Raw genomic sequence first — 22,952 nt, forward strand, 5'->3', positions numbered from 1 at the left:
CGAGGGATGTAAAATGGCGATCGACAAGCTCCCGCTGAAAAGTGCCTGTTGCCAAAAACCCGAGGCTGAATGGCACTTGATGTGCAGCGGAATGACATGTGTTTGCCTTTCTTAGATAGGTCTTAAATCCTCTAAAATATCCTATACGATTGGTTTTTGGGAAACGGTATCTGATAATCCAATCTGTACTTTCTGGAAAAAAAAGTCCCATCGGTCTCTAAAAAACGATGGAGAGGAGAGGATTGTGGATATCTACATCAGCGCAGACACCCTGAGAGACGGTGAGACCTGCACCAAGAGAGACGAGACAGCAGACACTGCTCCTAATAATGGACCAGGAGACCAGCACTCAGGTAACACACACACACCCACACACACACACACACACACACACAGACACACACACACAACCCTATTAGAGGAGAAGGTCCAAGGTCCCTCCCTTAGGATTGTATTCTCCAATGTGTTTTGAGAAGGAGGGGAGGAGAGAGGATGCAAGGAGGAATAGAGGAAATATATATTGAGAAAGAGCCCATAGGCACGTCTGTAATACCACTATTTCAACTATATGGTGAGTTCATCTCTCACTTTAACCACTAGGTGGAATCATCACTTAACCATTCAGCACTGTATCCAACCATCAACGAGAGAGAGGGACAGAGAGACAGATAGAGAGAGAGAGAGAGAGAGAGAGAGAGGGGAGAGAGAGAGAGGAGGAGAGAGAGAGAGAGAGAGAGAGAGAGAGAGAGAGAGGCCACCGTCGGCAGACTGGCTCTCAAGAAAAGACAGGCTATGTGCACACTGCCCACAAAATGATGTGGAAACTGAGCTGCACCTCTTAACCTCTTGCCAAATGTATGACCATATTAGATACACATATAAACTCCCATCACAGCAGGGATGGAGATACATTGACTCCAGTTTCTACTTCATCTCCACTGAGAAGAAAACCTGGGAGGAGAACAGATTGGACTGTCTAGAGAGAGGAGCAGACTTGGTCATCATAAACACTAGAGAGGAACAGGTGAGAGAGAGAGCAAGAGAGAGAGAGAGAGAGAGAGAGAGAGAGAGAGAGAGAGAGAGAGAGAGAGAGAGAGATAAGGAAAGGAGAGACAAAAATAATGGTGTTCCAAAAAAGGTCCAGTTGCCAGGACCACAAATACAAATTCCATCTAGACACCGTTGCCCTAGAGCACACAAAAAACGATACATACCTCGGCCTAAACATCAGCGCCACAGGTAACTTCCACAAAGCTGTGAACAATCTGAGAGACAAGGCAAGAAGGGCCTTCTATGCCATCAAAAGGAACATAAAATTTGACATACTAGTTAGGATCTGGCTAAAGAATACTTGAATCAGTTATAGAACCCATTGCCCTTTATGGTTGTGAGGTCTGGGGTCCGCTCACCAACCAAGAACTCACAAAATGGGACAAACACCAAATTGAGACTGCATGCAGAATTCTGCAAAAATATTCTCTGTGCACAACGTAACACACCAAATAATGCATGCAGAGCAGAATTAGGCCGATACCCGCTAATTGTCAAATCCAGAAAAGAGCCGTTCAATTCTACAACCACCTAAAAGGAAGCGATTCCCAAACCTTCCATATCAAAGCCATCACCTACAGAGAAATGAACCTGGAGAAGAGCCCCCTAAGCAAGCTGGTCCTTTGGCTTTGTTCACAACCACAAACAGACCCCACATAGCCCCAGGAGAGCAACACAATTAGACCCAACCAAATCATGAGAAAACAAAAAGATAATTACTTGACACATTAGAAAGAATTTACAAAACAACAGAGCGAACTAGAATGCTATTTGGACCTAAACAGAGAGTACACAGTGGCAGAATACCTGACCTCTGTGACTGACCAAAAATTAAGGAAATCTTTGAATATGTACAGATTCAGTGAGCATAGCCTTGCTATTGAGAAATACTGCCGAAGGCAGACCTGGCTCTCAAGAGAAGACAGGCTATGTGCACACTGCCCACAAAATGATGTGGAAACTGAGCTGCATTTCCTAACCTCCTGCCAAATGTATGACCATATTAGAGACACGTATTTCCCTCAGATTACACAACCACCCATATCTATTGGGTGAAATACCACAGTTTGCCATCACAGCAGCAAGATTTGTGACCTGTTGCCTCAAGAAAAGAGCAACCAGTGAAGAACAAACACCATTGTAAATACAACCTATATTTATGTTTCTTTATTTTCCCTTTGTACTTCAACTTTTTGCACATCATTACAACACTGTATATAGACATAATATGATATTCGAAATGTCTTTATTCTTTTGGAACTTTTGTGAGTGTAATGTTTAATGTACATCATTTATTGCTTATTTCACTTTAGTTTTTTTTATCTATTTCATTGCTTTGGCAATGTAAACATATGTTTCCCATGCCAATAAAGCCCCTTAAATTGAATTGAATTGAATTGAGAGAGAGAGAGGGGGGGAGAGAGAGAGAGAGAGAGAGAGAGAGAGAGAGAGAGAGAGAGAGAGACAGAGACAGAGACAGAGACAGAGAGAGAGAGAGAGAGAGACAGAGAGAGAGAGAGAGAGAGAGAGAGAGAGAGAGGGGGGAGAGAGAGAGAGAGGGGGTGGGAGAGGAGAGAGAGAGAGAGAGAGAGAGAGAGAGAGAGAGAGAGAGAGAGAGAGGGGGGGAGAGAGAGAGAGAGAGAGAGAGAGAGAGAGGGGAGAGAGAGAGAGAGACGAGAGAGAGAGAGAGACAGAGAGAGAGAGAGAGAGAGAGAGAGAGAGAGAGAGGGGGGAGAGAGAGAGAGAGAGAGAGAGAGAGAGAGACAGAGATAGAGAGAGAGAGAGAGAGAGAGAGGGGGGGGGGGGGAGAGAGAGAGAGAGAGAGAGAGAGAGAGGGGAGGGGGGAGAGAGAGGGGAGAGAGAGAGAGAGATCTGTATTTATGAATCAGGTATATTATTAATACTCACATGTAAATGACATCTTCATCTTTCTCAATAACATAAATTCCAAACTGAATTAAACAGGAACATTGATTGTGTCTGGATCAGTCTGACTGACAGAGGGGACCAGGAAATGGGTGGACGGTACACCACTGACCACAATTTGAGAGAAAATAATCTGACAATAAGACTGGAACAATTTTAAGTAGAAAAACATCTGGGTGTGATTTATAATGTTGTGTTTACCACAGTGTCTGACTGTCTGGTTCTCTGTGTTGTTTTCCCTCTAGGTACTGGGGGAGAAACCAGCCTGATAATGGTGATGGTCCTATAATACACATAGGAGAGGAGGACTGTGCTCAGAATAATTATGGGCATCCTGACCCTGTAAATACATGGAATGACGTAGGATGTAGACATGAATGTATCTGGATTTGTGAAAGAGTGATTTAACAATAGTTCATTATGGACAGTAGCATTGCATGGGATCCTGAGTGGCGCAGCGCAAGGCACTGCATCGCAGTGCTAGAGGCGTCACTACAAACCAGGGTTCAATCCCGGGCTGTATCACAACCGGCGGTGATTGGGAGTCACATAGGGCGGCGAACAATTGGCCCAGCGTCGTCCGGGTTAGGGGAGGGTTTGGCTGGGATTGGCTGTCAATGTAAAATAAGAATCTGTTCTTAACTGACTTGCCAGGTTAAATAAAGGTAATAAAATAAATGTATGCTGTATATCTCTCTCTCTGAAAAAAAGGTGTATCTTAATATACTGTTAGGGTTAGACATTAAATTAGCAGTGGTTAGGTTTACAATCAGATTTGAAGAAGAGACATTTTTTTAAATAGGCAGGTTTTCTGACTTTGCTATTTAGCCAGGTAATGGTATTACAGACTTGTCTATGGGCTCTTTCTCAACTCATCTTTCCTTGATTCCTCCTCCAATCCTCTCTCCTCGTGTGACGAGTAGTGAGTATACGAAGACGCAGACGCAGGAATTAATAAGGTAAAGGTTTACTTAACAATGAGACAGAGAATAACAAAGAGTGAGTAAACGACACGACAATAAAAATTACACACAACAATGAACGAACAGTCCAGGGCTATATAGTGGTGGTGATGAGATGATGAGGTGCAGGTGCGCTGGAGATAGGGGGGCGTGTAGATATGGGTGTGCATATGATCAAACAGTGAGCTCCAAAAGTATTGGGACGGTGACAAATGTTTTGTTGTTTTGGCTCTGTACTCCAGCAGTTTGGATTTGAAGTGATACAATGACTATGAGGTTAAAGTGCAGACTGACAGCTTTCATTTTAGGGTAATTTCAACAAATATCGGGTGAACCGTTTAGAAATAAAATACTTTTTGTACCTAGTCCCCCCATTTCATTGAGACAAATTCACATATGTCTACTTAAGTTACAGACTCACATATATCACACCCCCAAGATTCGCTAACCTCTCACCATTACAGTAACAGGAGAGGTTAGCGTGTCTTGGGGGTATGATATTTGTTCATCTTTACCTTTCTCACTCATCATTATTCACAGTTCATTCAGCAATTTCCGTAACATTAAGTGTTTAGAAACATATTCTATTCTTATTTACAATAAAAGTGACTCCAGAATGACACAATACATTATTTACCATTAATTTCAATTAGTCACGAAATATTCTGAAACACAACCAAAACAAACAGCAAATGCATCCAACAAGTTTGTAGAGTTAGAAGCTTGATGTGGTCATTGTGTGCTAAGAATATGGACCAAATACTAAACTTTGACTACTTTAATACACATATAATTGAATATTTCCCAATACTTTTGGTCCACTAAAATGTGGGGACTATGTAAAAAAAAAGGGCTGTCATTTCTAAACGGTTCACCTGATGTGGATGAAAATACTGAAAGCTGTCAGCCTGCACTTTAACCTCATAGTCATTTTATCATTTGCTGGAGTACAGAGCCAAAACAACCAAAAATGTGTCAATACTTTTGGAGCTCACTGTATATATATTTATCTTTCTCAACAACAGGAGTTTATCTTCAATCTCAAGAAGAGAGTCTGGATTGGTCTGACTGACAGAGAGACAGAGGGGAACTGGAAATTGGTGGATGGAACAACACTGACCACAGAGTAAGTGTTAGGCCTACTGCTGCTAGGTAGCTCTCTCTCTGCTCTCCCCCTCCCCTCTGTCTGTCCTTGATTGCAGGAGTGAAGTCTGGTGTGCGGGAGTCAGGGTTCCAGCTGCAGCTCATTCACCATAATCACCTCAGCCTTTAAGACCCGGTCAAACTTTCCACTCATCGTCAGATCATAGTCAAGACAACCATGTTAGTCTCGCTGCCGACTCAACCTGTCTGTTTTTGCTCTTGTGTTTTTGGACTGTTTATTTACTTTTTCTCCTGTGCCACAGATATTTGGAACCTGACTCCTGCCTCCGCTTCACTCCTGCCACCACCATCCTGCTCTCCACTATCGGGCCTCTCCTTTGGACTCACCACGGACACTAGGACATTACGGTACCACACCTGCCCTGACCTGGATCTGTACCCTCCCTGTAACCTGGACTTGCTCTTCCCCATTTATTGGAAACCTGGACTATTGAACATTATAATAAACCTGTTAAAACTTCTCTGGCTTGGTGTACTTGTCTGCATTTGGGTTCTATCCAGTTAAATCATAACAGTAAGAGATGATAACTAGTCTGACAATAAGGCTCCAATATTCAGTTCATTCAAACTTTATTTATACAGGTTATTGACATTAATGGCAGAAGACAACAAAATTGAATTTGAGCTGAAACGATTCTGTATATTGTTTACGATTGTGATGTTAACCTCACTGTTATATCTGACTGTTTTTAATCCTGTAGGTACTGGAGTTAACCGTGATATCTGACTGTTTTTAACCCTGTAGGTACTGGTATTAACCATGATATCTGACTGTATTTAACCCTGTAGGTACTGGTATTAACCATGATATCTGACTGTTTTTAACCCTGTAGGTACTGGTATTAACCATGATATCTTACTGTATTTAACCCTGTAGGTACTGGTATTAACCATGATATCTGACTGTATTTAACCCTGTAGGTACTGGTATTAACCATGATATCTGACTGTTTTTAACCCTGTAGGTACTGGTATTAACCATGATATCTTACTGTATTTAACCCTGTAGGTACTGGTATTAACCATGATATCTGACTGTATTTAACCCTGTAGGTACTGGTATTAACCATGATATCTGACTGTTGTTAACCCTGTAGGTACTGGTATTAACCATGATATCTGACTGTTTTTAACCCTGTAGGTACTGGTATTAACCATGATATCTGACTGTTTTTAACCCTGTAGGTACTGGTATTAACCATGATATCTGACTGTTTTTAACCCTGTAGGTACTGGTATTAACCATGATATCTAACTGTTTCTAACCCTGTAGGTACTGGTATTAACCATGATATCTGACTGTTTTTAACCCTGTAGGTACTGGTATTAACCATGATATCTGACTGTTGTTAACCCTGTAGGTACTGGTATTTACCATGATATCTGACTGTTTTTAACCCTGTAGGTACTGGTATTAACCATGATATCTGACTGTTTTTAACCCTGTAAGTACTGGTATTAACCATGATATCTGACTGTTTTTAACCCTGTAGGTACTGGTATTAACCATGATATCTGACTGTTTTTAACCCTGTAGGTACTGGTATGACCAACACCCTAATAATTCAGGTCCTACTGGGGAGGACTGTGCTGAGATAAACAATGATCAGCGTCCTCTAAAGGCCTGGAATGACTCGCCATGTAACAGGAGACTCAACTGGATTTGTGAGAAAGTGGTTTAACATCACCATGACAACATACTGTAAAACATACCGTAGCCTACATTGCACACAACTTCCTCCTTCATTTCTCTCTCTCTCTCTCTGTCTCTGTCTCTGTCTCTGTCTCTGTCTCTGTCTCTGTCTCTGTCTCTGTCTCTGTCTCTGTCTCTCTGTCTCTCTGTCTCTCTCTCTGTCTCTCTCAAGCCGACACACACACACTCACACACACATGCAGACATACACTCACACATATTGTTTTATTTGTTTGTAGTAGCATATTCATAAAATTGCTTGTTATTTCCTCAGATTGTAGCTTCCTGTATACCAGTAGTTGTTTCCCTCAGATTGTTGCTTCCTGTATACCATTAGTTATTTCCTCAGATTGTAACTTTCTGTATACCAGTAGTTGACAAATCAACATTACATGAGTATATTTGACTTTGTGCACACTCTGCATGCAATGCATTTCCTCATTTCCAGTTCAAATATATTTATCTTACTTTCTACAGATATTAATCTAAGGAATACAATAAAAAAATCCCCAATTAAATCTGTTCATTTTAAGCTGTTTTTCATGGGCTGCGTCTCAATCCACCACATCCGCTGATATCGCCCTTCCTCATCTGCAGTGGAAGGTGCCCGAGCTAAAGAGGTGTTGGTCAGACCATGAGACATCCCAGAAATCGGTCTTCTCACAAAAACGTCTGTAGGGTCCAAACGGTTTGGCCTACAAACTAACATGACCACTTTGTGGAAAGGGGAGATTTAATGTCCTACAATGTCCTAGCAGGTCCACCAGCTTCCTGATTGAATGTGATTGAATACTTAGAGCAGTTTCACCTGCAGTTGGTCACTGATAGAGATCAGACCAGCACTGAGAGGACATACACAAGCATGTAGACACGCACCGAACAGACACACGGACAGACGCCTTACGGACAGACACACGGACAGACACAAACATAATTTAAAGTTCCCCATTAAAACTTCTGATTAAGATGCAGACATAGATTTCCACCATTTCCGTCCCCTTCACCGTGGAAACGGCCAACGGAACCTGAGGAACCTTTACCGTCCGAGCACCAACGACCGCAGCTTCACTTCCTCCTTCCCTGCAAGCATCTCCATGGTGACTGGGGCGGCGCGGCCAATGGTACGGTGAGCCTCAGACACCCGCCAGTACCCCGTCAGGAATGGACCTCACCCTGACCAACGAGGCCGAGGCCGCTGGAGCCGCAGACTTCAACAACGCATTCCCTGCGTCTCTCTGTTGTCAGCAAGGTAAGGTCTAGTTTCAAATCTCTAAAATGGCCTGCATAGATGTGCATCCAGGAGGCCCCAAGACTGACTTTGGAAACCCTGCATAGATTTGCACCCAGGAGGGGCCCCAGGACTGAGTTTGGGAAACCCTGCATAGATGTGTACCCAGGAGGGGCCCCAGGACTGAGTTTGGGAAACCCTGCATAGAGGACGAAGAAGAAAATGAAGAGAAAAAAAAGTAAAAAAATGTTCAGATTTAGAGGAGAGTATTTAGATATACTGTACGCGCTCGCACACACACACACACACAAAGTTCCCCTTTTATACCTCTGAGAAATATGCAAACATAGATTTCCCACACACACTTCTGAGTAACAGTTTAGATAGATAAAAGGCCCCTATATTGCGTAAGGCCATTGGTGAAATCGGTGGCTGGCCACAGAAGACAAGCGATAACGTGACCTCCGTTTGAAATCTGGGGTGTCAAAGCCTCAGCAACACTATATGATCTGTGTGCGAATTCACTTAGTCCAATATTTTATCTGCTAAAATATATGATCACTTCAATTATATCTTGAATCAATAAGTACATTACCAAAAGTATGTGGACACCTGCTCGTCAAACATCTCATTCCAAAATCATGGGCATTAATATGGAGTTGGTCCCCCATTGCTGCTATAACAGCCTCCACTCTTCTGGGAAGACGTTCTACTAGATGTTGGAACATTGCTGCAGGGACTTGCTTCCACTCATCCACAAGAGCATTAGTGAGGTCGGGCACTGATGTTGGGCGATTAGGCCTGGGTCGCAGTCAGCGTTCCAATTCATCCCAAAGGTGTTCGATGGGGTTGAGGTCAGGGTTCTGTGCAGGCCAGTCAAGTTCTTCCACACCAATCACCTCACTTTGTGGACATGGTTATTGTCATGCTGAAACAGGAAAGGGCCTTCCCCAAACTGTTGCCACAATGTTGGAAGCACATAATCATTTAGAATGCCATTGTATGCTGTAGCCTTAAGATTTCCCTCACCAGCCTGAACCATGAAAAACAGCCCCTTATTCCTCCTCCACCAAACTTTACAGTTGGCACTATGCATTTCATCAAGCTCCAGACGAACAGTTCTTGTGCTGACATTGCACTCGGCGGTCACGTTCTTCGAGCTTGCGTGGCCTACCACTTCGTGGCTGAGCTGTTGTTGCTCCTAGACATTTCCACTTCACAATAACAGCACTTACAGTTGAGCGGGGCAGCTCTAGAAGGGCAGAAATGTCACTGACCTGTTGGAAAGGTGGCATTCCTATGACGGTGCCATGTTAAAAGTCACTGAGCTCTTGAGTAAGGCCATTCTTCTGCCAATGTTTGTCTATGGAGATTGCATGGCTGTGTGCTCGATTTCATACGCCTGTCCGTAATGGGTATGGCTGAAATTGCCAAATCCACAAATATGAGGGGTGTCCACATACTTTTGTATATATAGTGTATGTTTAAAACAGATGTGCACGGTGGGAAACAAACATGTTTCCATTTGAAGCTAAAGTAGGGGGAGTCACTTGGTGGCCAGTGATGTGTTGATTTGACAGTTTCTCATCAGTTAAAACAGTGGCACTTACAGTAAGGGACAGGAACAGACACAGGGCAGAGGTAACGATATCACAAGAACCTGGGTAGACTTAACATAGACATGTTAGACAGAAAACACAGTACGATATTGAGATGTATGAGGCCATCTACAGTGCCTTGCAAAAGTATTCATCCCCCTTGGCGTTTTTTGTATTTTGTTGCATTACAACCTGTAATTTAAATGGATTTTTATTTGGATTTCATGTAATGGACATACACAAAATAGTCCAAATTGGTGAAGTGAAATGAAAAAATCACTTTAAGTGATGATGTCTAGTAGTTATCATGTTGATGGTCATGCTGAATGGTTAAGTGATGATGTCTAGTAGTTATCATGTTGATGGTCATGCTGAATGGTTAAGTGATGATGTCTAGTAGTTATCATGTTGATGGTCGTGCTGAATGGTTAAGTGATGATGGCTAGTAGTTATCATGTTGATGGTCATGCTGAATGGTTAAGTGATGATGTCTAGTAGTTATCATGTTGATGGTCATGCTGAATGGTTAAGTGATGATGTCTAGTAGTTATCATGTTGATGGTCATGATGAATGGTTAAGTGATGATGTGTCTCCTGAGTGGCGCAGTGGTCTAAGGCACTGCATCGCAGTGCTAACTGTGTCACTAGAGATCCTGGTTCGAATCCAGTCTCTGTCGCAGCCGGCCGCGACCGGGAGACTCATGGGCGGCGCACAATTGGCCCAGCGTCGTCCAGGGTAGGGGAGGGAATGGCCGGCAGGGATGTAGCTCAGTTGATAGAGCATGGCGTTTGCAACGCCAGGGTTGTGGGTTTGATTCCCACAGGGGGCCAGTATAAAAAAATATATATATGTAAGTCGCTCTGGATAAGAGCGTCTGCTAAATGACGTAAATGTAAATGTAAATGATGATGTCTAGTAGTTATCATGTTGATGGTCATGCTGAATGGTTGAAGTGATGATGTCTAGTAGTTATCATGTTGATGGTCATGCTGAATGGTTAAGTGATGATGGCTAGTAGTTATCATGTTGATGGTCATGCTGAATGGTTAAGTGATGATGTCTAGTAGTTATCATGTTGATGGTCATGCTGAATGGTTAAGTGATGATGTCTAGTAGTTATCATGTTGATGGTCATGCTGAATGGTTAAGTGATGATGTCTAGTAGTTATCATGTTGATGGTCATGCTGAATGGTTAAGTGATGATGTCTAGTAGTTATCATGTTGATGGTCATGCTGAATGGTTAAGTGATGATGTCTAGTAGTTATCATGTTGATGGTCATGATGAATGGTTAAGTGATGATGTCTAGTAGTTATAATGTTGATGGTCATGATGAATGGTTAAGTGCTGATGTCTGGTAGTTATCATGTTGATGGTCATGATGAATGGTTAAGTGATGATGTCTAGTAGTTATCATGTTGATGGTCATGATGAATGGTTAAGTGATGATGTCTAGTAGTTATCATGTTGATGGTCATGCTGAATGGTTAAGTGATGATGTCTAGTAGTTATCATGTTGATGGTCATGCTGAATGGTTAAGTGATGATGTCTAGTAGTTATCATGTTGATGGTCATGATGAATGGTTTAGTGATGATGTCTAGTAGTTATCATGTTGATGGTCATGCTGAATGGTTAAGTGATGATGGCTAGTAGTTATCATGTTGATGGTCATGATGAATGGTTAAGTGATGATGTCTAGTAGTTATCATGTTGATGGTCATGCTGAATGGTTAAGTGATGATGTCTAGTAGTTATCATGTTGATGGTCATGCTGAATGGTTAAGTGATGATGTCTAGTAGTTATCATGTTGATGGTCATGCTGAATGGTTAAGTGATGATGTCTAGTAGTTATCATGTTGATGGTCATGCTGAATGGTTAAGTGATGATGTCTAGTAGTTATCATGTTGATGGTCATGATGAATGGTTAAGTGATGATGTCTAGTAGTTATCATGTTGATGGTCATGCTGAATGGTTAAGGATGATGTCTAGTAGTTATCATGTTGATGGTCATAATGAATGGTTAAGTGATGATGTCTAGTAGTTATCATGTTGATGGTCATGATGAATGGTTAAGTGATGATGTCTAGTAGTTATCATGTTGATGGTCATGCTGAATGGTTAAGTGATGATGTCTAGTAGTTATCATGTTGATGGTCATGATGAATGGTTAAGTGATGATGTCTAGTAGTTATCATGTTGATGGTCATGCTGAATGGTTAAGTGATGATGTCTAGTAGTTATCATGTTGATGGTCATGCTGAATGGTTAAGTGATGATGTCTAGTAGTTATCATGTTGATGGTCATGCTGAATGGTTAAGTGATGATGTCTAGTAGTTATCATGTTGATGGTCATGATGAATGGTTAAGTGATGATGTCTAGTAGTTATCATGTTGATGGTCATGCTGAATGGTTAAGTGATGATGTCTAGTAGTTATCATGTTGATGGTCATAATGAATGGTTAAGTGATGATGTCTAGTAGTTATCATGTTGATGGTCATGATGAATGGTTAAGTGATGATGTCTAGTAGTTATCATGTTGATGGTCATGCTGAATGGTTAAGTGATGATGTCTAGTAGTTATCATGTTGATGGTCATGATGAATGGTTAAGTGATGATGTCTAGTAGTTATCATGTTGATGGTCATGCTGAATGGTTAAGTGATGATGTCTAGTAGTTATCATGTTGATGGTCATGATGAATGGTTAAGTGATGATGTCTAGTAGTTATCATGTTGATGGTCATGATGAATGGTTAAGTGCTGATGTCTAGTAGTTATCATGTTGATGGTCATGATGAATGGTTAAGTGATGATGTCTAGTAGTTATCATGTTGATGGTCATGCTTGAATGGTTAAGTGATGATGTCTAGTAGTTATCATGTTGATGGTCATGATGAATGGTTAAGTGATGATGTCTAGTAGTTATCATGTTGATGGTCATGCTGAATGGTTAAGTGATGATGTCTAGTAGTTATCATGTTGATGGTCATGCTGAATGGTTAAGTGATGATGTCTAGTAGTTATCATGTTGATGGTCATGATGAATGGTTAAGTGATGATGTCTAGTAGTTATCATGTTGATGGTCATGCTGAATGGTTAAGTGATGATGTCTAGTAGTTATCATGTTGATGGTCATGATGAATGGTTAAGTGATGATGTCTAGTAGTTATCATGTTGATGGTCATGCTGAATGGTTAAGTGATGATGTCTATTAGTTATCATGTTGATGGTCGTGATGAATGGTTAAGTGATGATGTCTAGTAGTTATCATGTTGATGGTCATGCTGAATGGTTAAGTGCTGATGTCTAGTAGTTATCATGTTGATGGTCATGATGAATGGTTAAGTGATGATGTCTAGTAGTTATCATGTTGATGGTCATGCTGAATGGTTAAGTGATTATGTCTAGTAGTTATCATGTTGATGGTCATGCTGAATGGTTAAGTGATGATGTCTAGTAGTTATCATGTTGATGGTCATGATGAATGGTTAAGTGCTTCCATCTAGAGCAGGAGATGAAATAAATACGAATAATTGTTTTTAGAGGAGAGTATGTACATGTAATGTAAAATGTTATTTATTTCATTAAACATGTTAAACATGTTTTCATATTAAATTATTAAAATATATCGCTTTCATACTTACAAGAATAACAAAGGGACATTTTAATAAAACAGCAACAATGTCATTTAACAAGGTCTACCAGCCTGAATGTGATTAGATACTGATAACAGTGTGACCTGCAGTTGGACACAGACAGAGGGCAGAACAGTACTGAGAGGACACACACACACTGCATGCCACATGCAGGCACACACGCACACATGCACACACACACCTACACACACACACACACACACACACACACACACACACACACACACACACACACACACACACACACACACACACACGTAAAGTTCCCCTTTTAAACCTCTGATAAAGATCCAGATATAGATTTCCCCCACCGCTTCTGAATAACTCTTCACACTGATGTCACACAGAGACAGCATACATAGAAAAATAAGGCCCCTATATGGCCATTGATGTGAACTCCTTATGAAGGCTGGGATGTCAAAGCCTCAGTAATGTTATATGATCTATGTGCAAATTCAGAGGGTCCAATTTTTATCTGCTTCAATTACATTTTGTATCGTTTAAAACGGATGGGAAACAACCATGTTTAGATTAGAAACTAAGGCTGGTGCAAGTCACGTGGTGGCCAGTGTTGTGTTTATTTGACAGTTTCCCCTTCACTGTGGTTGACAGTTTAAAAAAAATAGTGTCTCTACCAAATGTCACACAGACACCGAACAGTCCAGGGAGAAGACACGGGTACAGACGTATATTAGAGTTGAGGTTAGAAGAAGAAGTTACTGTATTTGACCACAAGTGTGTTAAGATGTCAGAGGGAGTCTATGAAAACTCTAATGGATTCATAGACTATGAGCCTGATGCAATGAATAACATGGACATTGATGGCCAATTATATGGCAACGTAAAAGCCTTCAAGCCCAGTCCAAGAGATGGAGTTGTTGCTTCAGGTAAGATTGCACGCACGCACGCGCACACACACAAACATACAAATTACACACACACATTACAGGTGAGATTACCCTGTAGTACTATAGCTTTATGTGTCCCAATCCTGGATGATACAGTAAAACACATGACCAAAGTTCTTACTTGAATAATTTGTGATTCAGTTCATGTTCAGTGGTGGAAGAGACCCTCTGGAGTTGCTGCAGTGTGTCTGGGGCTGCTGTGTGTTCTCCTACTGGCTGGGATCATAGGCCTGTCTGTCTACTGTAAGTTTAGTATGTTGTCACTGAGACTTAAGTAGCCTACTTAATCATACTTAATCATCAATGGTGTGGTAGTTACATGTTTGATTAACTTTTCCCTTTTGCAGATGGAGTCATTGGTCATCACGACTCAATAGAGAGAGAACAGCTACAGGCCAGTTACAGCTTTATGACTAAAGAGAGAGACAAGCTACAGACCAGTTACAACAACCTGACTGCAGAGAGAGACCAGCTACAGACTGAGAGAGATTTTCTTAGCAGGAGTCTTACCAATCTCAGTGAGTAAACCTACAGTAATACATTGTAATGAATACCACACACCTGATCATGAGTCTCTATTCATTCATTAAGTGTCCAGTGTGATAAATTGAAGGAAATGTGTGTTTTCATCTTGTAGAACCAACTTGTCCTGAAGGATGGCAGAAGTTTGAATCCAGTTGGTACTTCCTGTCTACTGAGACTAAAACCTGGAAGGAGAGCAGAGAGGACTGTCTGGTTAGAGGAGCAGACCTGGTGATCATAAACAGCGAAAACGAACAGGTGTGTGTGAGAGAGCGAGAGAGAGAGAGAGCGAGAGAGAGAGAGAGAGAGAGAGAGAGAGAGAGAGAGAGAGAGAGAGAGAGAGAGAGAGAGAGAGAGATGGAGATGTGCAGGGGGTAGATATGATCAAACATATAGGTATATATTTATATTTTTCAACAACAGGAGTTTGTCTTCAACCTCAGCAATGGAGTCTGGATTGGTCTGACTGACTCTGTTACTGAGGGGACCTGGAGATGGGTGGACGGCACCCCACTGACCACCCCAAGGTAAAACACTACTGCTCTAATAACACTGACCACAGTGTAAGTAGTAGGACAGATTCTCTGTGTTATTCATACTCTAGGTCCTCCATACCCAACTGGTGGACCAACACTGACCACAGAATAAGAGATGATAACTACTCTGACAACAAGGCTCCAATTTTCAGTTCATTCAACCTTTATCTATACAGGTTACTGTCATTGATGGTAGCAGTCAACAAAGTTGAATTTAAGCTGAAACATTTGCGTATATTATTTAGGACTGTGATGTTCTAACTGTGATATCTAACGGTTTTTAACCCTGTAGGTACTGGTATTAACCATGATATCTGATGGTTTTTAACCCTGTAGGTACTGGTATTAATCATGATATCTGACTGTTTTTAACCCTGTAGGTACTGGTATTAACCATGATATCTGACTGTTTTTAACCCTGTAGATACTGGTATTAACCATGATATTTGACTGTTTTTAACCCTGTAGGTACTGGTATTAACCATGATATCTGACTGTTTTTTAACCCTGTAGGTACTGGTATTAACCATGATTTCTGACTGTTTTTTAACCCTGTAGGTACTGGTATAAACCATGATATCTGACAGTTTTTAACCCTGTAGGTACTGGCATAAACCACAGCCTGATAATGGTGGTGGCAATCCAGAATATGGTGAGGAGGACTGTGTTGAGATACGTAAAGATCAGCGTCCTCTGGAGGCCTGGAATGACAAGTCATGTGACAGGAAACACAACTGGATTTGTGAGAAAGTGGTTTAACATCACCATGACAACATACTGTAACAATACAGTAGCCTACAGTGCACACAACTTCCTCTCATTCTTTTTCTCTCTCTCTCTCTCTCTCTCTCTCTCTCTCTCTCTCTCTCTCTCTCTCTCTCTCTCTCTCTCTGTCTCGCTCTCTCTCTTTCTCTCTCTCACACACTCTCTTTTTCTCAAACCCACACACACACCCTCATACACACATGCATACATGCATGCACATACACACACTCATGCAAACACACCTATCGTTCTATTTGTTTGTGGTATCGTATTAATAAAATTCCTACTTAATTTCTGTTTGTAACTTCCTGTGTCACAGTAGTTATGTTTCACTCGTCATCAGGTTCAACTTGAAGTTAGTACATTTGACCTTGTGCATACACATAATTTCTTATTCAAATATATCCTACAGATATTTACATGCTCAATTTAGGTCTGCTGCGAACATTCTCAACAGTACCAAGCCACAATTACATACACTGTATAGGAGTTGACTGTATCACCAGTCAATGAGTGTAGTAGAGATATCAAAGGGTATCAAAGGATGTTACTTAATCATCTTTGACAGTCAGTCTTTGTAGTCAAGTTACATATAAGCACAATATCAAATCCTCATATTTGACTGTTGTTCCTCTATATCGGTCCCAAAAGAGTGAAGTTAAGTGGATCTTTTCAGTCGTTCAACCAGCTGTCACTCAAAATCTCCTCGACCAATCAGTTTCATTAAGAGAGAGGGCGGCAGGTAGCCTAGCGGTTAAGATTGTTGGGCCAGTAACCGAAAGGTTGCTGGTTCGAATTCCCGAGCCGACTATGTGAAAAATCTGTCTCTGCCCTTGAGCAAGGCACTTAACCCTAATTGCTCCGGTAGGTTTCTCTGGATAAGAGCGTCTGCTAAATGACTCAAATGTAAATGTAAATGTTGAGGAGAGCCCCGGCGGTTACTGTTGTCATCTGATCTTCACTTGTTAAGCCTACCCACCCTCAATATCCACTTGGAGAAGGTTGTAGTGTTAAATCTATTGTATGGACTGCCACGCCCCTGACTCAGGGACTCTTATATGTTGATTCAGGGTGTGGATTTTCTATGTTGTTTTTTCTATGTTTGTGATCTAGGTGTTGTAGATCTATGTTGGCCGGTGTGGTTCCCAATCAGAGGCAGCTGTCGCTCGTTATCTCTGATTGGGGACCATACTTAACAAGCCTATTGGCACTGTCATGTTGTGGGATCTTGTTCCGTGTTAGAGGCTTGTTTTGTGTGTAGCCTTAGGACTTCACGTTTCGTTTGGTTTATTGTTTTGGCGTGTGTTTATCAGTTAAATTAACATGTACGCATTTCACGCTGCGCATTGGTCTGACCCGTCCTTAACGTCCGTGACATGGACATTATAATGGCCCATGTTTGTAGTCCTGGACCTCCTGAACATGTTGATGTATATTTGGGAGTAAACAGAGGGTCCAAATCAGCAGAAAGGTGAAAGGAAGGGGGAGTTCTGGAAACTACCTGAATTATCTTGGGGCTGTTACATATGATATTTAATATATGTTAACAGCTAGACTTTGTTCTCCACTTCCCCTCTATTATCTATATCTTCCTGGTATGATAGTGTCCTGTCCATCACCACAAATAGCAAGTCCCATTCCCTGACAGGAGGACTGTGTTGAGATATACTCTGGACAAGATGACCATGTAGAGACATTGAATGATTTATATTGTGCCACAGAAAATGGTTTAACAATAAGCACTGTAACAATCTCTCACACGCACACATGCACACAAATACGCACAAAAGTATGCATATTATTCTATTTTTTTGTATTAGCATAGCCACAACTACCCATGTCATTTTGTTGATAATTGGAGAGAGAGACTTAGTGTCAGAGAGACATAGAGGAGGAAGAAGAACATTAAGAGAATGAGGAAGAGAGAAAAAATAAGACAAATAATAGTTGTGTTTAGATTTAGAGGAGAGGATGTAGACGTACTGTACTCTGGAAAATGACTCTTCATTATTTTATTACAAACATGTCATGTGATTTGCCATAGGCTTATGCTTCGTACAAAAAAAACCTATGCTTATCACTTTAACAATAAGAATAACAAAGTCACAGATTAATAAATAAAGGAACAATGTCCTTTAACAAGGTCTACCAGCTTCCTGATTGAATGTGATTGGATACTTAAAACAGTGTGACCTGGACACAAACAGAGGGCAGAACAGTACTGAGAGGGCACACACACACACACATACACACACACACACATACACACATACACACACACACACAAAAACTATGCTAATGATGGTGAGAATGACTCCCAACCTTGACTGTACAAGGGACAATGTGTAGGTGACCAATGGCAACACAATGCACCATGCACCAGTGGACCTGCCTGCTACATTCCCACACACTCATGCAGCTTGTCTCTCTGCTGTTGTGTCTCTTCCTGGAGGTTGCTGTCTGCTCAAACCATTGGTTAAGGTGTGAAGTCCTCCCTAAACCTATAACACTGCACGTTCTCAGACAGAACAGACTGTTAAGCTACAGCAGCTGTTTAAGAGGATATACCACAGAATATACTGTCCGTTGTACTGTGTGCAGCTCCATAAAGTACCAAAGTATATTTTAAGGAGCAATTAGAATTAGCCTTTATATGGAGCAGTCTGAGGACATTTATGCTAATGTTGACAGGAAGAGCCGTGGACAGGATACAGTTAACAGGAGTATAGATAAACAACCTGAATCTCAGAACACTGGTAAGTACACTGTAGTCATAGGGACACACATGGAAGTCTAAACCAATGGTTATTCTCCTTCCACTTGCCGCACAAACAATTTAGCTTCTGTTAATGTAATGAGGTTGGCCAATGCCCCATTCGCCAAGGCTTCAAAACTCAACTAAGTAAAATAAACTGTAACAAACAGATTATTAATGTTCAAAAACAGAATACAATGTGTCTTCCAAATGAAGGTGTCTTACTTCACAAGGGAAAGCTTTTGAATTGATATACTTGTGGAAATATATACATGAAACGCTAAATACTACATCTCCTAAATGAAAGATTGTTCTTTTAAGACTAGAGGTTAAATGTTTTGTAATGTTCGAGGCTCTGTATTTCAGGATGTACACTAATTGCAGAAACATTCAATTTCATGTTCATAAAGTCCTTTGTAACTCGCCACTGTGTATTTCCAACATGGTCTCAAAGCATTTCAGTATTATTCTGTACGTAATTCTGAGACACTCTATTTAGTGTGATATATTACGTTTCATATGGTATGTATCAATTTGTGGTTACTAATTTGCAAAACTTACATTATTATGTGAATTTGCAAAACATATGATATGTTATGAAGTCTACTAACATTAGCTAGCTGGCTAACGGTTGTTTTGATGGATGGAGGAAGTTTGTCTGCAGTTGTTACTTCCTCTCTACTGAGGAGAAAACCTGGGAGGAGAGTAGACAGGACTGTCTGAAGAGAGGAGCAGACCTGGTGATAATAAACAGCAGAGAGGAACAGGTGAGAGAGAGAGAGGAGAGAGAGAGAGAGAGAGAGAGAGAGAGAGAGAGAGAGAGAGAGAGAGAGAGAGAGAGAGAGAGAGAGAGGAGAGAGAGAGAGAGAGAGAGAGAGAGAGAGAGAGAGAGAGAGAGAGAGAGAGAGAGAGAGAGAGAGAGAGAGAGAGAGAGAGAGAGAGAGAGAGAGAGAGAGAGAGAGAGAGAGAGAGAGAGAGAGAGAGAGAGAGAGAGAGAGAGAGAGAGAGAGAGAGAGAGCATCAAACATATAGATAAATATTTATCTTTGTCAACAACAGGAGTTTGTCTTCAACCTCAGCAATGGAGTCTGGATTGGTCTGACTGAGTCTGTTACTGAGGGGACCTGGAGATGGGTGGACGGCACCCCACTAACCACCCCAAGGTAAAACACTACTGCTCTAATAACACTGACCACAGTGTAAGGACTAGGACTGATTCTCTGTGTTATTCATACTCTAGGTCCTCCATATTCAACTGGTGGACCAACACTGACCACAGAGTAAGAGATGATAACTACTCTGACAATAAGGCTCCAATGTTCAGTTCATTCAACCTATATCTATACAGGTTATTGTCATTGGTGGCAGCAGTCAACAAAGTTGAATTTAAGCAGAAACATTTCTGTATATTATTTAGGATTGTGATGTTCTAACAGTGATATCTGACTGTTAGATATCACCAATACCCTGTAGGTATTGGTATTAACTATGATATCTGACTGTTTTTAACCCTATAGGTACTGGTATTAACTTTGATATCTGACTGTTTTTAACCCTGTAGGTACTGGTATTAACCATGATATCTGACCGTGTTTAACCCTACCCACCCTCAATATCCACTTGGAGAAGGTTGTAGTGTCAAATCTATTGTATGGACATTATAATGACCCATGTTTGTAGTCCTGGACGTCCTGAACATGTTGATGTATATTTGGGAGTAAACAGAGGGTCCAAATCAGCAGAAAGGTGAAAGGAAGGGGGAGTTCAGGAAACTCCCTAAATTATCTTAGGGATGTTACATATGATATTTAATATATGTTAACAGCTAGACTTTGTTCTCCACTTCCCCTCTATGATCTATATCTTCCTGGTATGATAGTGTCCTGTCCATCATCACAAATAGCAAGTCCCATTCCCTCGGCAGGAGGACTGTGTTGAGCTATACTCTGGACAAGATGACCATGTAGAGACATGGAATTATTTATATTGTGCAGCAGAAAATGGTTTAACAATAACCACTGTAACAAGCCACAACTACCTGTGTCATTATGTTGATACTTCCCTAGAGTTAACACCTACAGCAGTCACACACACAGACAGAGACACACAGATGACTCAGAGACAGAGATATCGCTAGAAACAGAGACTTAACGTATAGAGGGCTTGCGGTTGACGTCTGACTCCTCCTGGTGGCCATGTTGGAAGACCACCACATTAATTCTAGAAGCAGAGACTTAATGTAGAAAGAAAGACCCAGGCATTGTTAAAGATGTCAAAGGTCATCTATGCGGAGCCAGATATGAACAACAAGATCAAGTTTGACAGAGGTGAGATGGAGGAGAGGATTGTGGATATCTACGTCAGTGCAGACACCCTGAGAGACGGTGAGACCAGCACCAAGAGAGAAGAGACAGCAGACACTGCTCCTAATAATGGACCAGGGAGACCAGCACTCAGGTAACACACACACAGCATGTCTCTTAGCCTGATAGCTCAAAGAAGAGACCCTTCCTACAGATGTAGGATCTCACTCTTTGATCACTCTTTCGATGCTGAGAATTCTCCTGAACAGCAGGAAATGCAAACTTTTAGTGTATTCAAGGTTTAAATAGGCTTCTAAAGTTTGTAATTTCCACTTTGAAATTTAAGACTTGATTTGCCCTAAAGAAAAAACAAAAGTCAATTAATTATAATCCACATAATAATTATCATTTCCGGTTGCTGCAGGACTATTTTCCAGTTATAGCAAACTGGCTCAAATTAAGATCCTACATCTGTATCTTTTGCAGTGTGTCTGGGGCTGCTCTGTGTTAGATCAGGCCTGTCTTTCAACTGTGAGTTTGTGTCATATGTTCATTGCTTGTCAACTAGTTGTAAGAAGTGCTGGTTGCTAGGCCTATTTACCTATTTATGTAAATAAGGTATTTCTGTTTTTATTTTTAATACATTTGCAAAAATTTCTAAAAATCTGTTTTTGCTTTCATTATGGGGTATTGTGTAGATTAATGAGGGGGAACATTTTTCATTTTTTAAATAAAGCTGTAACGTAAGAAAATGTGGAACAAGTCAAGGGGTCTGAATACTTTTCGAATGCAATGTAGCCATCAAAGATTCTGAGGACAAAAGGAATAACTTGTCAAATAGTTTTTCCCTTTATAAGACCAACTGAAGAGAGAGACCAGCTACAGACCAGATACAACACCCTGACTGAAGAGAGAGACCAGCTACAGACCAGTTACAACAACCTGACTGAAGAGAGAGACCAGAAAAAGAGAGGCCATCTTCATGCAAAGCTTTTTGTGATATGTAAGATATAAATAAACTGTGATTAATTACAAGTAAAAACAACACTCATCTTATATCAATGGGATTATGAGTATAAAGATACTGGCTAAGTTTTTCTATGTGTTCACATTTGCTCTTCAACAGAGCAGCATTGTCAAGAGGGATGGAGATACTTTGATTTTTTAAATATATTACTTCCAATCATGTTCATGTTAATGTATGTTTCAACTCATGGATGTCATTTCATGAGAACTATAGATATATCATAGAAACCAAGTAATATTTTCATATGAAAATGTCATTAAGTAACAAATAATGATCATTGTTGATGACCCACTCTTGATGATGGTATCTAGATCTTACAGAGTGTGGCTTTAAAGCTGAGAAAACATAGGACTATGTCTATAATTGAGGAGGATGTTTGTACCTCAGTGTCTGACTGTCTGGTTCTCTGTGTTTAGGTACTGGGGGGCAGGACAGCCTGATAATGGTGGTCAGTTCTCTGGGCAGGAGGACTGTGTTGAGATATACTATGGACAAGATAACTCTGTAAAGACATGGAATGATGACAAATATTTCAAAAAACATAACTGGATCTGTGCGATAATTGTTTAACAGTTGCTACTGTAACAATGTTCTCTTTCTCTCTCTCGTATTTATTATGTTGATGGTGGGATTGAATGGTTAAGTGATGATTCCACCTAGTGGTTAAAAAGAGAGTTGAAATAGTGGTAGTGGACCTGCCTATTGGCTCTTTCTCAATTAATCTTTCCTTGGTTCTTCCTCACGTCCTCTCTCCTCCCCTCCTTCTCAAAACACATTGGAGAATATAATCCTAAGGGAGGGACCTTGGACTTTCTCCTCTAATAGGGTTGAGAAGGAGGAGAGGAGATGG

At 41.0% G+C, this 22,952-nt stretch overlaps 2 protein-coding genes across 2 annotated transcripts; both read left to right on the top strand.

Moving 5' to 3' along the window:
* Positions 1-13,938: 13,938 nt before the first annotated feature.
* LOC123481237 (C-type lectin domain family 4 member E-like) lies at positions 13,939-16,055 on the top strand. Its single transcript, XM_045214798.1, has 6 exons — positions 13,939-14,173; positions 14,336-14,437; positions 14,542-14,712; positions 14,832-14,974; positions 15,140-15,243; positions 15,855-16,055. Exons 1-6 carry the CDS (start codon positions 14,032-14,034, stop codon positions 16,009-16,011), a joined length of 819 nt encoding a protein of 272 aa, XP_045070733.1. The 5' UTR covers positions 13,939-14,031; the 3' UTR covers positions 16,012-16,055.
* A 2,251-nt stretch (positions 16,056-18,306) lies between these two features.
* On the top strand, positions 18,307-22,606 carry LOC123484435 (C-type lectin domain family 4 member E-like; the record flags this gene model as incomplete). The annotated part of the gene is made up of 4 exons (XM_045214795.1): positions 18,307-18,315; positions 19,402-19,539; positions 19,832-19,935; positions 22,519-22,606. Coding segments are annotated over 4 exons (339 nt in total), but the record flags the coding sequence as incomplete, so codon positions are not given.
* Between the last annotated feature and the right edge of the window lie 346 nt (positions 22,607-22,952).

The sequence above is a fragment of the Coregonus clupeaformis genome, unplaced genomic scaffold (genome assembly GCF_020615455.1).
Source record: "Coregonus clupeaformis isolate EN_2021a unplaced genomic scaffold, ASM2061545v1 scaf0315, whole genome shotgun sequence".
Classification (NCBI taxonomy): domain Eukaryota; kingdom Metazoa; phylum Chordata; class Actinopteri; order Salmoniformes; family Salmonidae; genus Coregonus; species Coregonus clupeaformis.

Bases quoted from the DNA above. Each gene is read 5' to 3' on its own strand.
- LOC123481237 (XM_045214798.1), top strand. From the start codon at position 14,032: ATGTCAGAGGGAGTCTATGAAAACTCTAATGGATTCATAGACTATGAG. The intron at 14,713-14,831 runs GTGAGTAAACCT...TTCATCTTGTAG, and splicing joins CAGGAGTCTTACCAATCTCA to AACCAACTTGTCCTGAAGGA. The intron at 15,244-15,854 runs GTAAAACACTAC...TTAACCCTGTAG, and splicing joins ACCCCACTGACCACCCCAAG to GTACTGGCATAAACCACAGC.